This window comes from Antennarius striatus, chromosome 19 (assembly GCF_040054535.1).
Source record: "Antennarius striatus isolate MH-2024 chromosome 19, ASM4005453v1, whole genome shotgun sequence".
In the NCBI taxonomy this organism is placed as follows: Eukaryota; Metazoa; Chordata; class Actinopteri; order Lophiiformes; family Antennariidae; genus Antennarius; species Antennarius striatus.
Window position 1 is genome coordinate 10153743 of NC_090794.1, and position 15831 is coordinate 10169573.

Below are 15831 nucleotides of genomic sequence, written 5' to 3' on the forward strand. Positions count from 1 at the left end.
AAGTCCGATGTGTAGAGGGTGAAGAGAATGGGGGAGAGAACGGTCCCCTGTGGCGCCCTCGTGCTGCTGGTCACCATAGAAGACACACAGTCCCCCATACGGACGTACTGGGGTCCGTGATCCAGGTCACGAAGTAGGGGTTAATACGAAAATAGTTGAAGCTCATAAACAATTACATTTTTTTAATGTAGTACAGAAAAAAATGTTGCTCTCTTGTACATTGCTGTCTTGTCATCAGCCACTTCTTCCACATTGCAGGTCAAGAGGGCTGCTACGGGCTAATAATATATATTTTATTCTAATTTATTGTACAGTAACATCATACTATGTACTTTAAATGGTTTGCTGGTGATTCTAAAATTCCAATATTTCCGGTGGACAGATGTAAAGTGGCATAAAATGACATAAACTTGATTTTTATTTTTCATGTTTGTTTTTAAATCCAACGTGTAATCAAAAACAACGTGACCAGAAACAACATAAGCCGAGGTATGCCTGTATTTGGGATTTCAAAGCTCTGCATGGGGGACTTCTGCTCAGGTTGTTGCTCTACAAGCTCTCCTGAGTCAAGAAGCCCCTGCTGGCTAGCCTTTGAATGACTTTCAAGTCGCCCCTGTGTATCATTGTTATTCCTCTTTTTTTACATAGGTCTTTTTCTTCCCACAATCAATCACATGCTCTCAACTCCAAAAGGAAAGCAAGCTTGCTAGCTCTTTAGAAGAGTCACAAACTGGGGACCACTGTATAAAGAGCAATTTGCACAACACAAAAGCTTTTGTCTCCAGCCTTTTGAGAGGGAGACAGGTGGCTACTGTGGGAATAGCTTGGCTTTCCTTTTGAAAAATTACAGAGAAAGGTGTTGAGAACGGGCAAGCCACGGAAAAAAGAGAATTTGTGTTTAATTACGAAGAATATAATGCGAGTCATTGTATCAATTCAGTCCTATTTTGGTTTGACTTTATGACGCTCTTGTCTCACACTGAACAATGGAAAATGTATTTGACACGTTACATAAAATATTCCTTTTCTTTATTTTCTCATTAGTTGCAGATATGGCACAAAAAATGGGTGATAAATCAAAACAAATGCAGTGAAAAAGAAGCCTGATCATATATAAATATAGAGCACATAACAGAGAGGAGTGACAGGTTATCATTACAAGGTGTCGGCACAGAACAAGATAAATAACATCACTGGAACACAGCTTTCTCAGCAACCTTGATATTACAGCATCAACTCATTATTCCCAGGGGTATTTTAGGGAGTGGAAGGGTGGCAATTTTTTTCACTGCGGCAAAAGTCTTCATCTTGTCATCTTGCACACACACTCAGCTGCACTGCTGATAAAATTACTGGACAAGTAAAAACACAGCCTGTGCAGGCACTCACGTTTCTCCCAGATGGAATGTGATTCCTGATCAGAGGAGGCAAAAACAAGGGGAGGAGGGACGCCAATGGAAAGTGGAGGCCGTGACCACACCAGAGGCAGTAAGGTACCAAGAGGTGGCAGTTTCCCCAACTGGTGAAGTTGTCACATCGGGCAGATATGCTATTAAATAACGACACACTGCTTCTTCCCTGACAGGATAAAATGAGATCTCTGAAGTACTCCTCTTCCAGTTATTTAGCAAGGCAAGAAGTCACTCACTGCTGCCCAGCCACCATATGAAGGGAACCTGCTGCATTCAGTTGACAATATTACTCCTGAACACATTCAACACAGGGGCATCAGCTTCAGCAAGACACTCATTTTGTTTCTGTTTGAGCGACTCTGACAAGCAGATATGCAGTGACTTGTGATTCTGTCTGTGCTGGTCGTGCCTCACCATAAGGACCCCCGACCCCTCCTCTTGGCACCAATTCTCTGCTGAATCAATGCTAAGAAAGAAGGGTGTTCTAGTGATAATAGGGCTACCAGCTATCATGTCAGTGAAATTGGATGTTTTTTTAGGGGTGCGCTGAAATAGCAAGATGAATGGCACAATGTGACAAAGCCCTTAGGTTGAACAGAAAATGGCAACATTTCCACTCAAACAGAAAAGCTGGGACCCTCAGAACACTTGGTATTAAGCTTTCAAATACAGTACATGGTAAGAATGATAAATCATAGCTGTAGCTGAGAAGATAATCGTGAAAATTACAGCTGAATTATTTAAGGACGCCTTTTAAAGATTTAAAGTTGAAAACTATCAAAGTTCAGCTGCTTAACTAAGTGAGACTTTTCTTATTTTATATTTATACTCTAATATCGCAAGGTATGCACTCTCTAGGAATTAAGGCAATACTTTGTTTTAAATTAGATTTTCCCACAAAGCAACCGGTAATGATCCTCTTCACATGGATAGGTTTAATAACATTTACCGAGGAACTCGAGGAAATTATTTCGACATACTGCATGTTTCAGCAATTATATTCAATCTGCAGCCAGCATGAACTGACAGACCATGTCCTTACAATACTTCTGTTTTAATGGTATTAATGTGAGTGCTGGGTACATCCATGTGCAAATACATAATTCCTTGTTGTATTCAGGTATTCAGTAATACACACACACACACGCACGCACGCACGCACGCACGCACGCACACACACACACACACACACACACACAATAAAGTAAAGGTTTTCGAAGGACCTGATTTTATTAGACAAAAAGTTGTTTCCGTTTTACTTTTGTTAAAACCAAAATATTGTTTTTGTTGTATGAAGGTAGCAAGTTATTAGAGATGAAAGGGAAGGTGCCAACTAAAGGAAAGCACATGTCTGTCTTTATTCTTGCAACAGATTTGCTGAAAAAAAGAAAAGAAAATGAGATCTCTCAAAAAAATAAGTGTTGCCATGAATTTGTTGTCGCAGAGTAAACCATCCCTACAAATGTTAACTCTTACATGATTACGACTGCTGTAAACACGCATGTGCTCCTGGGATGAAGTACAGCAACATGAACACAAACCACTTAACACCGAAGACACATTCATCTCCAGAACACAAACTAATCAGAAGCCACAGACCTCAAACTCATTTTCTCTCATTACTTCATGAACACTGGCTTCCACAACCAAAAAAAACAACAACTTTTAATCTAACCAACATAAATGGGAAAAAAACTGACACATCACAACATATTCAAAAACTGTAAATCCCCACCAATTATACTTTAAGGTGGCAGAGAGGGCTTTTATCAATAAATTGAGCCACCTCAAGTGTGTAGACACAAGGCTCACTCACGCACATAAAGGGCAGAGGCTGCACAGCACATTTGTGTTCCACATGATAATTGCACAGAAATGAAGTATATGGTTGGCGCTGCGATTCAACGGAAACAGACTATGATGAATTTTCTGTCCAATTTCTGTTCATGAATCTGTGGAAACTTAAATATACTCTTTTCAAACAAATTGCTCATAATTTACCCGTAATTTAACAATACACAAAAGTAGGATGAAAATGTGGTCAGGAGTTTTGAGATGCAAGGAATGTCATTCTTATTATTTCAAAGTATGGTGATTTACACACTTACATATCATTAAAATGCAATTATTTTGCAATTTGTAGAGTAAGCTTAATTGCTTTTGCTGGGAGTTAGATGAGAAGTTATAATCCTGCAACCACGAACTAGGAAGCCAATTAATGAAACCAAAAGACACCCAAAGATAACAAACTGCAGTTAGCAAGTAGTCACTCTCAATCATTTATAAACGTGTTTGTCTAATCACTACTATTGTCTAATCAGTATAGAGATAAGAGTAAACTGACAAATTATTGTAAAACCAGGTTTATTTGCTTGGAGCAGTGACTCTTTCAAGGCCGTCCTACATTAGTTGCCCGCTGGTAAGCTTGTGGTGACATTGTCGATTTAATGTATTCCTTTCATTTATTTATTGGGAAATAATTAATCTGTTTTGATCTACTTTTAGTCTTTCTACTAGACTTAAAAACAAACAAAAAAACCCCACCCCCTCAAAATATGTTGAAATATTTCTGCTAAACCTCAACATTATCGTGATAGTAATGGTGGTCCTTCATTTAAATTCAGCTGTAATTTTTTTTATCATTCATGTACTTGAAGGTGTAACTCTTGTCGCATGAAGATTCTCACAAATTAAACATGGTGCTCAGGGTGTAAAAGGAACCAAAATGACCAAAATGTGTCATATGTATATTTGGTGAAAGTCAAAACTACAGGGGGGGAAATTTGGCATTTTATTACTTAGCAAAACACAGGAGAATATGGCAACTAGCTGACAGAAGTTTAATCTCACCTTATATTTTTGGAATTTGTGTCAAAGTCTGTGTTGAAGTCAGGCAAACTTCCTGATGTCTTCAAAAAAACAAAATAAAACAAAAAACAATAAAAATTCTCGTCATCAAAAGCACATAATGACATGTTTTAGTAAAACATCACATCTAGTAAGACTTTAAGAAAGATGTTGCCACCCCAGAACTCCATTTACATTCATTGTGATCTGGGCCTCATGGAGAGAAAAACATAAATATGAAAGAATATAAAGAACAAAAATGGATAGTAGATAATTGTTGTGGGAACAACACCATATAGAACTTAATGATATAAGGATACCCTGAAATGCTCACCATTCTGCTCTGCTTTGCTTAGCATGTTTATCATCTGTACATGAATCAGTTTCTTAACACACCTATTGTACACAGCTTGAAGTCCACACATGTCCAGTACGTCACCCACTCAGACTAACCCAGGCTTCCACTCTAGAGGCTACATATGCTGAACAACCACAACAGCACAGAACACGCTCCACCTTCACAAACAATTCATTAATGCTTTGGAGTTCTTTGTGTTCTTCAGTGTTGTGGTTGGACTACAAATATAAATGTTGCAGGTGAAAAAAATTGTCAATTTGCTGTTAAGAGTGTTCAGAGTGTTGAAAAGCCGGAGGGAGTTGGTTACGTATGCGAGGAGAAATATAAAATGGATTTCATATGTTGCAACCTTATACTGTATGTTGTGCTTCCTGTACTTCAACATAAAACATTTATCATAAACCTTTGAATAGAGCTTCTTTAACATTTACAAGTTATACAAGTTACCAAATTGGTTTACTTCTTATGCTTCCAGCTTTGATATTTAAGCAATGCAAAGGGAGACAACAAGAAGAGAAAAGAATTTAAGTCATTATTAACAGAAAAGATAAGAAACAAGACACGAGTCCTCAAAACATTTTTCATAACCAACAATGAACGGAATTTTCATTTTCTTATTTTCTCTTTTTTACAATACATTTTTTAAAAACCCCGCTGGTTAAGGTTATGGTCTCAGGTAGATCTTCCACAGTCAATCTTCACAGTTTGTGTAAAAGCAGAGAAACATTCTCTCTAGAGTAATAAAATATGACTATTATTACAGTCATTATTATCTTTTATTCCCATATTGTTCCATATAAATGGTGGAGGATAGGGGTGAGGCATGTCACCCCAATGAAGAGCCTAAGGTCCCAAAGTTCCTACTCTCCTCCCTGTACAATGCAATGTTTTATTCAGCAGTTGTTCTTTTCTTTAGTTACAAAATGCTGACCCTCAGGGAAGGTGAATTATGGGAGGAAAGAGAGGGGAAATCATTTGGCAAAGTGTCTTTATCCTCTCGTGTGATCTTAAAATGTCTTTCTGCAAACAAAGATCAAGAGCCTCCCTTTCATGGTTACCGGTGGTTGTATCCAAATGGTTCCCAAGTCTGGTCTGTCAGCACCGCCTAGTCAGCCCCCCTCGCATCCAACTACACATAGGCATAGGCTTAGGTGCATGCACACACAAACAGACACATTTGCACGCACACGCATACACAAACACACAAGACAACTGTCCCATCATGCGTTAAATCCGGGCGTAGCGTAGCCGCCATACTCCCTCTGAACACGCTTGCCCTCCCTTCAGCACTTGTGGGGCAAAAGAAACATGTAGAAAATAGCCCATCAGAGGAAACATGAACAGAGATGTGTCCGATGTTGATTAACACCCAGGCTCACGATTCGGTTTGTAATCTGAAGGCACTTTGTTTCATGGCAGAAAGTAAAGTGGCTTCTGTTCCACAGGCGGACCGCTGACTGGATTTTCGAGTCGGGCCTAACTAATCGGATCTTTCAATCCTCTCTGCTCGCTCCTCCTTTTCCTCCAATCCTCCTCCACTCTGCTTTCTCTCCACCTTTACTTAAACTCCATCTCCTTCCTGGTCCAGCTGTCTACACCTCTACTGACTCTTCTGTAATTTTATTTGCTCTGCCACCATACGGTCAGTTGGCCACTTGGACTTGTGAGCACAGTGTTAAAATATACGTAGGCAGCTACAGGGGAGAAAGCAGACAGAACAAAATGTTGCCACAGTCCTTGTTTTTCTACAGTACAGCACCAAGAAGAAAAAGAAATGCCAAGGTCTGATGTGAGGTTGGGCTCTAGTGAAAAACAAGCATTGGTGATTGGCATCTGGTGCAAAAAGATGACGATAAAGATACACAGAGAAAGGTCTCATTCCATGTATTCGTGACTGGGGAAATGCGTTTCCTCTTAAAAAGTCAGCAATGTCTATATTCCACCGCCTTCCAGAGATATTTTCAGAATATCTTAAAATTGTTCTTGTGCTTTACAAACTGTTCTCCCTCGACGCTTGTGGACTCTTTTGCCAAAGTCCAGGCCTTTTCATTGCCAACCTGCCTTTGTGCTCGTACAGACATCCCGAGTCCTGCACCAAGGGCTGTTTCTGTAAAAGAGGTCTCTTTAAAAAAATTAACACATCTTCTTTATTACTTTTTGTGGAACTTTTTTAATCACTATTTTTTCTGTCTTTCATGGGTATCGGTCCCTCCATGGTCTGTCAGGGATCCCCTGCTGCTTTCAGGATGCATGAATCTTTGGTGATTGGATGTCGAAGGTACAGTTCACAGACAGTGGGTCTGAAACTTTGCCTCAAGTGACGGAAAAGGGTCACCTTTGACCTTCAAGGAGGGTTATCACCAAGGCGATGCTTAGCATCCATATATGGGAGGATTTAAACGGTTCCTTAGAGTTGAGATCTAGAGATGGAAAAAGAACAACTATTGATATGAAGTACTCCAATGAAATAAATACATACATATAAATACATACACAAAAAGAGCACATCTATTGAGACAGATGCATCAGAATTATTTCAGGTGACATACATATTCAATTTCTTATTGAGAAATAGAAGACATTTTATGCATCTTATTATTATTGTATGTTTGTTTTTTTTGTTTTTTTAAAACTTTTTCTGGGTTCAATGACTACTTGATTTTTCTGCTGGTTGCCTGTCAGCTTTTTGCTCCAGAGGGTCATTGCTCGTGCCCAAGAGAAAAGATTCTGCCTACAGACACAAGTTGTGTTTTTTACACTCTCTATCTCATGTACAAATTAAATCAAACATAATATCAGGAGTTATTTTGTGAGTTTTGAGCTGGAAGGTGAATCTATTTTCCTTCGGGTGGATCCAGACCAGCTGTTTCAGCTTACATACATTCTTTATGCTAAAACTAACCAACTTCTGCTGCAGTTACAGACACATGTCAAACCAAATATCCCAAAATGACAAACTATCACATTACTTGTTTCCTTTCTTATATTAAATGTCACCATGACAATGAACTGTATGATTCGCAACAGGAGAATGGATTGTTATTTTGAATGCCAATGACCGAAATAACTAAAAATGAATAGAACACAGACTTGATATTTCCAGCAATGACATACAATTTTACATGAAGCAATTGGGAATAATGGTTTCAAACATTTTGCTTGCCTGCCAATGTCACCTGTTCGACTGCATGCCACTTTCTAAATTCTGCTTTTATTTTTTGTTTGTTCCTGCAGTGTAATTACAGTGCTCCTTTCTGCCAGCATGACTATCATTCATGTAATTACAACACTGTTGCTACAGCAACCATGATTTCCCTGCGTGGTGGTCGTTCAGTGCTGGCAGTCAAACTGTCTGATGTTAGGTCTCCTATCGTAAATCACATCCTGATCTAGTAGGGTGTGATAAGAGGGATACTGGAGGTGATGTGGTACTCACTGGGAGGTGGGTTTCGACACTCCCCCTCCTCCAGCGTGACATCATCAATAGCGATGTCTCCCTCGATGCCTGGGCCCCGGATGCCTTCGATGACCACCTTCAGAGAAAGACAAAAAACTTTTTCTTTCTTAATGTTCAACCTGGATTGGACTTGTAAACAAAAAAATAAAAAGCACTCTCTGAGAAAAAACCTAAAAGTAAGCAGGCAGTGTAAATTTGCCAAATGACAAGTATTTGTTTCTGTTGTCATAAAATATAAGGAACTGGTAATGTTTGTAGTTAGTAGAACAGTTAGAAGTGAGAGTGGGAAAAAAATAAAATCTGAATTGCAGTTGATGCTATAATTACTTCCTACAACTGCAGTCATAAAAATGATGGAGAATATTGCAGCTATATATTCACAACCCACACAAATTGGGCTTCCTGATAGCAAAGTGTGAATGATAGTGCTTTCTCAACAGCAAACACTGTCTATGGATCCCGTCCACCCCTGTGCTTAGTATCAATGCTTGTGGAGTGCCATATCAGTAAGCATCCCCTGATGAAACTAATACTTCACTATATAAACAGAATCAGAGGAGCAAACAGAGGGCAATAATGTGATTTTACATCTTTTAGTCTTACCTGGAAGGATGCTGTTGGATGGATGCTTACTTTGGCCTGCTTCCAGCGGTCACCTTGGTTACCACTCAGTGACCACACGGCGCCCTCGGAGGTGGTGTGGCCCTTCTGCTTTAAGAGGGCGTTTAGTGTTCCTGCAAGAGACAGAGAATAATTGTTCACACAGGTGCTATATATAACATAAATGTGGTTCCACCCGGTTGGTGGCAGGCCATCGTATATACAGTATATGGTACTGTAGTGTGGTAAACTAAATACAGTGGTACCTCTACTTATGAATGTCTCTACTTATGAAATTTTTGACTTACGAAGTTTCTCAGCAGGAAAATATTGCCTCTAGTTATGAAAGAAATTTCAACTTACGTAAGGTAAAAATACAGTATCGGCTGATACTCGCAGCTCCCACAGGTTCCTGAACGCAACATTCTCATAGCTGCTCTGCCATTGGCTATTACCTAGTATCTTCCTGGCATCCCATTGGCTAAGAGAGACCTCTGTGTGGAGCTATATCGGTGTTTATGCAGGGTGCTCGTCATTCGGCTCTTGATCCATGAGGTATTCTGATAATTTTGCGCAAATATATTAACTTTTAGAGTATTCACTATGGACACCAAGAAAGTGACGGAGAAAAGAAGAAAAGAAAAGACGAACAAAAGAGTTTTTTTGTCCGTGCAAACAAAGCAAGAGATAATAGAAAAGCATGAAAAACGGATGCGTTTGGTTGATCTCGCCAAAGAATATGGCCGTAATGCATCTAAAATCTCCACGTTATTAAAACTAAAGGAAGTTCAAGGAGTTTAAGGCATTGTGTGGCTGGTTGGAGAAGTTCAAAAGGAGGACTGGAATTCACTCTGTTTTTCCAGCATGGTGAGGCAAGAGCGCATGAACCAAAGAGGGTACAAAACGATGAGGACAGTAGTTAAAAGGTAAATGACCGTCATTTTTATTCTTTACTCTATTCTTCGTTTTTTACGTTATGCACATCTCTCATTTATTGTGTAATAATCTCATCGTAACATGTATTTGTTAAATTTTTCATGCATTTTTATGCTTTATAAAACATTTATGTTGGAATTTTGGGGGTTTGGAACGGATTAGGGCATTTGCATGGAAAACTCTACTTACAAAATTTTCTACTTACGTAATTTCTTCCAGAACCAGTTAATTTTGTAAGTAGAGGTACCACTGTATGCTAAATAAGCATAAATGGAACTAATCAATAGAAGTACATGGCACAACTATTTCTGCAGTGAATACTTTGGTAAATTTATATGTCTAGTCCATCCAACCGTTTGCTTAAAGATGAAACAATCCTAATAGTTTTGCTTTGTGGGTCACAGATCTGCTGAAGCCCATTCCAGCTGACTATACTATAGATCGAGAGGCGCAGTACATCCTGGACATATCGCTAGCACATCATATAGTTGCACAAAATCACTCTTGCACACCGGAGAAACCAGAGAGAACCCACAGACACACAGAGAGAACATACAATCTTCACACAGTGTCACGTCAAGCAAATTAATTTGTATCTTGCCAAATCCTAATGAGGAGAGCGGATCTAGACTGACTAATCTATTCTACAGAGACCCAACAATCCCCCATAAGCAAGAATATGGAAACAGCATTTAATGGGGAGAAACCTCAACTAGAGCCAAGACTAAAGGTGAGCAGAGTCTTTGTTTTGAAGTGTTGTTGAGAGGGGAGATGGGAGATTGGAGATGGACAATGCTTTCTCTCCAGAAAGAGAAAGAATGAGGGACGGGGACAAAGATGTAACCACAATAACAATAGGAGCCATTATAAAGAATAGAGTTTGTGGCATTTTTATTAACTATTACAAAAACACTACTGGTGATAACAGTAATAGTGAGTCAGCAGTACCCAGGGCAACCAGTTTATCATCACCACCTTTTACCATGCAGCAGTACAAGATAACTGAGTGAGAGCAACACTTAAAGTGTAGGAAAGAGGTCTATTTCTTTTTTACTTATCTGACATGTATCCATAGAAAAACTGAGGTTGAGCTAAGTTTCTCCAAGTGTCTCCTTCTTGTTTTTATGCCACCCATGCCCTCTCCTGCCCGTACGCTTCCTCTCTGTCATCATCTAAGTCATACCAAGGTTTATTTGCTATTAAAAAGAATAAGTGGTGACATTATCAAGATTGAAGAAATAGAAAAACATAAGTGTGAAGAAAGAGGCCAATCCATTCAGTTTATGACTCCACATTGAATGAGTCATGACAGAATAATGAATGAGATTCAAAATAAGATCAAAATAAAAGAAATTAGGTTCACACCTTCAGACTGAACATTTAAGTGTGGGAAAAATACAGGTTTGGTCATTTCAATGAAGAATGTTTTTCTTTTATTAAATACTTAATGATTCTAAGGAGATTAGAGAAAAGGTCGTGGCAAAGGCTCAACATCTACTGCCACCACAAATAATCTGAAGTGTTGTAATACCAAAAGCTTTAAGTGGCAATGATGCATCTTTTCTCTTCTCACAAATACTACATGGCCAGGCTTATTGGGAGGTTGCACTGAAATTGAATCTAAATTTAATATTCATTCCTGCCTCCTGCATTTCAAATTTATGTATTCCCCCACATTTAAAGAAGAGCAGCGCAGAAGCAAAGGTTAAATTCATGTCACGTGAAATGATACATTTATTAAGGCAAGTTCTGCTAGCGCCAATAAATTATTCTCTGGCTCACAGTAATTCCAAGTAATTACCAGTAATAGCTAAAGTGTGATGAGAATGTATTGGTGTACATACTTGGAGAATCAGTCCTCCTGATTTATCATGAATGTCAAACTGGATTCCTGAACAGGAGAGACCACTGGATATCACTGCTGAAATGAATCATACAACTGGAAATCCAATTCGAAGGCTCCATTCCGACTGGATTCATACATAACCCTTACCGTAACTGAAAATATAGTGAGACAGAATAAACTATGTGCCAGGTCTGCAATGAAGTCTCCCTTCAGTGGGACATCACCTGGCCTTAGGCTTTGATATAACACTTTCAGATGATGACACTGAGTGCAACCACTTTACCCTCTTCTCCAAACACACTGATTGTGTTACTTCTCTTTCTTGGCATGCAGAAACATAGAGCGAGACAGCGGAAGAAGAATCCAAAGACCCAAACTAGCACTGACATCACAGCGAGCCCAGCAAGACCACTGCTCTGAAGTCAAAAGGCATTTCACACATATGGGAAACAGCACATTCGGGTTGATGCGACTGGCGAGTAACAACAGCAACAACTACTGCTGCAACCTTGCTTTTTGAAACATCTTTGCCTCAGCATGGCACCTCATTACTGTACAGCCCCCTTCAAAAGCCTGGGTTGAACCGACGGGAAGCCACACTATACTTTCCACGGTCATGTTCTCTCATCAGCATGGCATACACTTTCCCCAATGACACCACAATCTCCAGTGAGAGATGAGCTTTTGTAAAGAACATGACCTGCAGTTTCATCTCTCGTTGAAGAGTTTAGGATGTAGGAGGATTCTTTGCTAAGCTGACTGGCTTACATTTTCTTTGAACTAATCGAGATGTGGGTGGTTATGTCAGTGTCATCACATCCTGAGCAAAGGCATATGATGTACATTCTTTGTATTACCTTTCCTTTTTTAAAAGAATACCTGTGGCAGACATCGAAATTTAAAAAAGATCAGAGAAGAAGAGGATACGAGTGTGGTGAAATGTGAGAAATAGCTCCTGGGGGGACTGAAGAGCTGTAGCACCCTCCTCGCTAATGAAAGGATGACTCCATTGCTTCTCAGAAGGTCAGGTTTAAAACAGACTTGCTTGGTGTGCTTTGCTGGAGACTTAATCCTATAAACAAATGCGACACGGGCTCCAAAGGCAAACTTTGATGTGCGCCTCAGTAATTAAGTGTGACCTCTCAGGTATCCCCCTGCGAGCTAACTACGGAGGAGTTTCTTTGAGTCTCTGCCACTGTTCTCATCAGTGTGTAGGCGAAACTCCTTATCGACTGATCCTGGCCTTCAGCAGTGCCGTGCCACGACTCAACTGTGATTCACCTCAGCAGCACAGTCCCAAAGAGCATCAAACTCACAAGATTTCAAGAGCTGTGCCACGCCTGATGGCTTCATGACTCACAGATCTAAATAGGAAAGAGCTTTCAAACTTAAGCAAACAGTATAGCTCCCTGCAATAAGGGAGGATACAGTTAAACATACACTATTTGGACTGTTTACTACAAGCTTTCTCTTCTCCACAATATAACACTTCAGTGCTCAGGGGCAAATTTCTCTCACAGCCAGAAAGGCAGAATACTAAATGGAGCATGGCTATGCAGGATCTGAGCAGGGTTTCAAGTCCTTGACATTTAGCCCATTCATCATAACACGCCACAGTCTGGGCATGGGCTTCACCACAGACAGGGAGGGCAGGGAGGAGCGGCTCTGGCTGGCGATCAATTTGAGCAAATTGGAAATGTCACGGCCTACTCAACCTCAGCAGGGAACCGGAGTTGCTCTCATCTCCCTGCTGAGTCGGCCTTCGACACCTCTATCCTCATATTCTCTCCTCCTTCCTTGCTTCCACTCCTCCAAATGTTTGGTCCACCCCCACCTGGACACTTGCGCTTGGTCTTTCCTTCGATGATGGCTGAAATGTAGACTGGCAGACTTTCAAACCCCAGCTATGCTGTCAACTCAGTACCAAGCTTAAAAGGTCAGCTCACCCAATTTATGTAAATATGAAATAAAAAATAAATTTGGAATTCTGATCTTCAAATTAAATAGTGTTCACAGACTGGTTATATTGGGAATTTCAGATTTATTTTCTCTTGAGTTGTCTGGTAGTATGAAAAACTATCAAGGTACTGCTCATGTTTGCTGGAAAAATTTTATCATTTACATTTTTTGCATGCCTACAGGCCCCTAGTGTGTGCTGTGTTCAGGGGCCTGTAACCTGTAACCCCGTGTGTAATTAACACATACTTCTATATGTACATGCATGAGTTTGAAGTGTAAAAAGAATTTCCCCAAGAGGGATTAACAAAGTACTGATTGTTATTCCAGAAACAAGATTTGGTGTGACATTTTGTGTTGATAACACAAAATAAATCTGTGATCAAATCTGACAAATAAACAAATCTGAACACATCATAAAATGTTGTTTTTATAATTAAAAACAAGTCTTTCAGCAATCAATGTGAAAAATATAAAAATCAAAGCACGCAAAAGAGGATCGAAAAAAGGAGAAATAATGCTGAGCTGTTTAGCTCGGTGTGGAGCAGGTGGAGGGTGGAGATGAATCTGATGCCACCGGTGTCTCACTTGAATACTACGGTAAATGTTGCCAAATGTTCGCTGTAAACATCTAATCATATGAGAGTAGACTGTAGCTGCCAGCTTTTAAACCTTTCACATTTTAATGAACTTTTCACTAGCATTACTCTTTTTCGATGTTGTGATTCTTTGGGTGTATTTTAGGTGTATTTTTAGCGTGTATAATTACATCCTGCTTCAGAGCGGAGATGTATTGAAATTGTCAGTGTTTGTGTGTTCGTCCGTCTGTTTGTTAGTATGTCCACTAAATATCTTTGCAATCATTGCAGACAACAAGATGAAACAAGAAGCACATTACTCGGGTGGAAAAGGGGATAAAAATGAGATGATGACCTTGACCTTGAGAAAACCACCTGTAGGTCAAGGTGACATTTCAACTTTTGTACATTCAGGAACCGGATAAGATAGAAAGACGAGGGAGAAGGCCAGTGTGAGTAAGACCATAAATCAAAGCTAGTGCTTTGATCTACCACAGTTTGTGCAGTGGTTTTCACTCTGCGTTGTGTAATTTTGTTGGTTTGGAAATACAGACACCTTGTCCTTTCAGCAGAGACTTTAATTGCTGGTGGGCAGGAATCCAGGGTTTGCAAACGGCTTGCCAGTAGCATTCATGCTAGTGCACATCATCGTATAATAATGTCTACGAGTTGTCCTCACTGGGATGGGCTAGGGTCCACAGCCGTGCACGGATTAATAAAGTATCTATCTATCTATCTATCTATCTATCTATCTATCTATCTATCTATCTATCTATCTATCTATCTATCTATCTATCTATCTATCTATCTATCTATCTATCTATCTCTCTCTCTCTCTCTCTCTCTATCTATCTATCTATCTATCTATCTATCTATCTATCTATCTATCTATCTATCTATCTATCTATCTATCTATCTATCTATCTATCTATCTATCTATCTATCTATCATGACGAGGGGCGCCTGTTCCTCCCAATACTCGAAGAACATCCACTTGTTGCCTGTCCGAAGTGCCGTTACTGAGCTGCTCTCCTGTCTGCTGCACCAGCGCATCTCTCTCTCCTCCTGAACATCTCCTGTAAAAACTCCCGAATGTCTATGCAGAAGTATGTCTTTTTGCTTTTTAAAATAAAAGCATGAACTTCCCCACAGAAAACTTCAAAATATAGGCTGTCCCTTTTTCATCATAAAGCGCAACAACATACTACAGCTACGTTTGCACTAGCTTTGATCGATGGTCACAGCTAGTGCATAGCTTTGACCTACCCTGAAAGGTCAAAGCTATGCACTAGTCAGGTACTACTTTCAGGGTACCCTGACCTACCCTAAAAGTAGGTCGGGGTAAGTCGTGGGATATTGCAGTTTCTGACTGCCTTGGTTCTAGTTTTAATTTGAAAGTTAAGGGACATATTCTTGGATGTCATAAGGATTTCCTTTTTTGAAAAGGAACTCTCTTTTCTTCTCTCCTTGGCTTAAAGATTATGATAATAATGAAGTCCCTCCTGTCTTTTATAGTGTTAATAGTGTTCAAATGTTCTTGCGTGTCAGGTTGTTTTCATGTACCTCAGTGAACCAATCAGGAATTGAATGGCATTTCTGGTCAGTTTCAAGCTGATCTAATCAAACCACACCAACACAGCCCTGATGAAGCCGATTAGCTTGATTGTGGCTCGATTGCTCACAAACATTTCATGTTCGTGCCGTGAATTCCTAATTTGAGCCCAGGTTTTCAAGGGCTTCCTTGCATAGGATTTGAAAAGCAACTTGGAGTGGGTAAAAGAAAGGAGAGACAGGTTGTCAGAGTGAGGTGTGTTTGCCGTTGTGCCTAAATTGTGTCACAA

The 15831-nt window shown here is 39.8% G+C and overlaps 1 protein-coding gene across 1 annotated transcript in view; it reads right to left on the bottom strand.

The window, feature by feature from the left end:
• Positions 1-6948: 6948 nt before the first annotated feature.
• LOC137613568 (MAM domain-containing glycosylphosphatidylinositol anchor protein 2-like) overlaps positions 6949-15831 on the bottom strand; it is a 156079-nt gene continuing 147196 nt past the window's right edge. Inside the window, exons 16-18 of the mRNA XM_068342896.1 lie at positions 8678-8808; positions 8054-8150; positions 6949-7037 (exon numbers count right to left, since the gene is read on the bottom strand). Coding sequence (XP_068198997.1) covers positions 6949-7037; positions 8054-8150; positions 8678-8808 — 317 coding nt within the window. The remainder of the gene's footprint in view (positions 7038-8053; positions 8151-8677; positions 8809-15831) is intronic.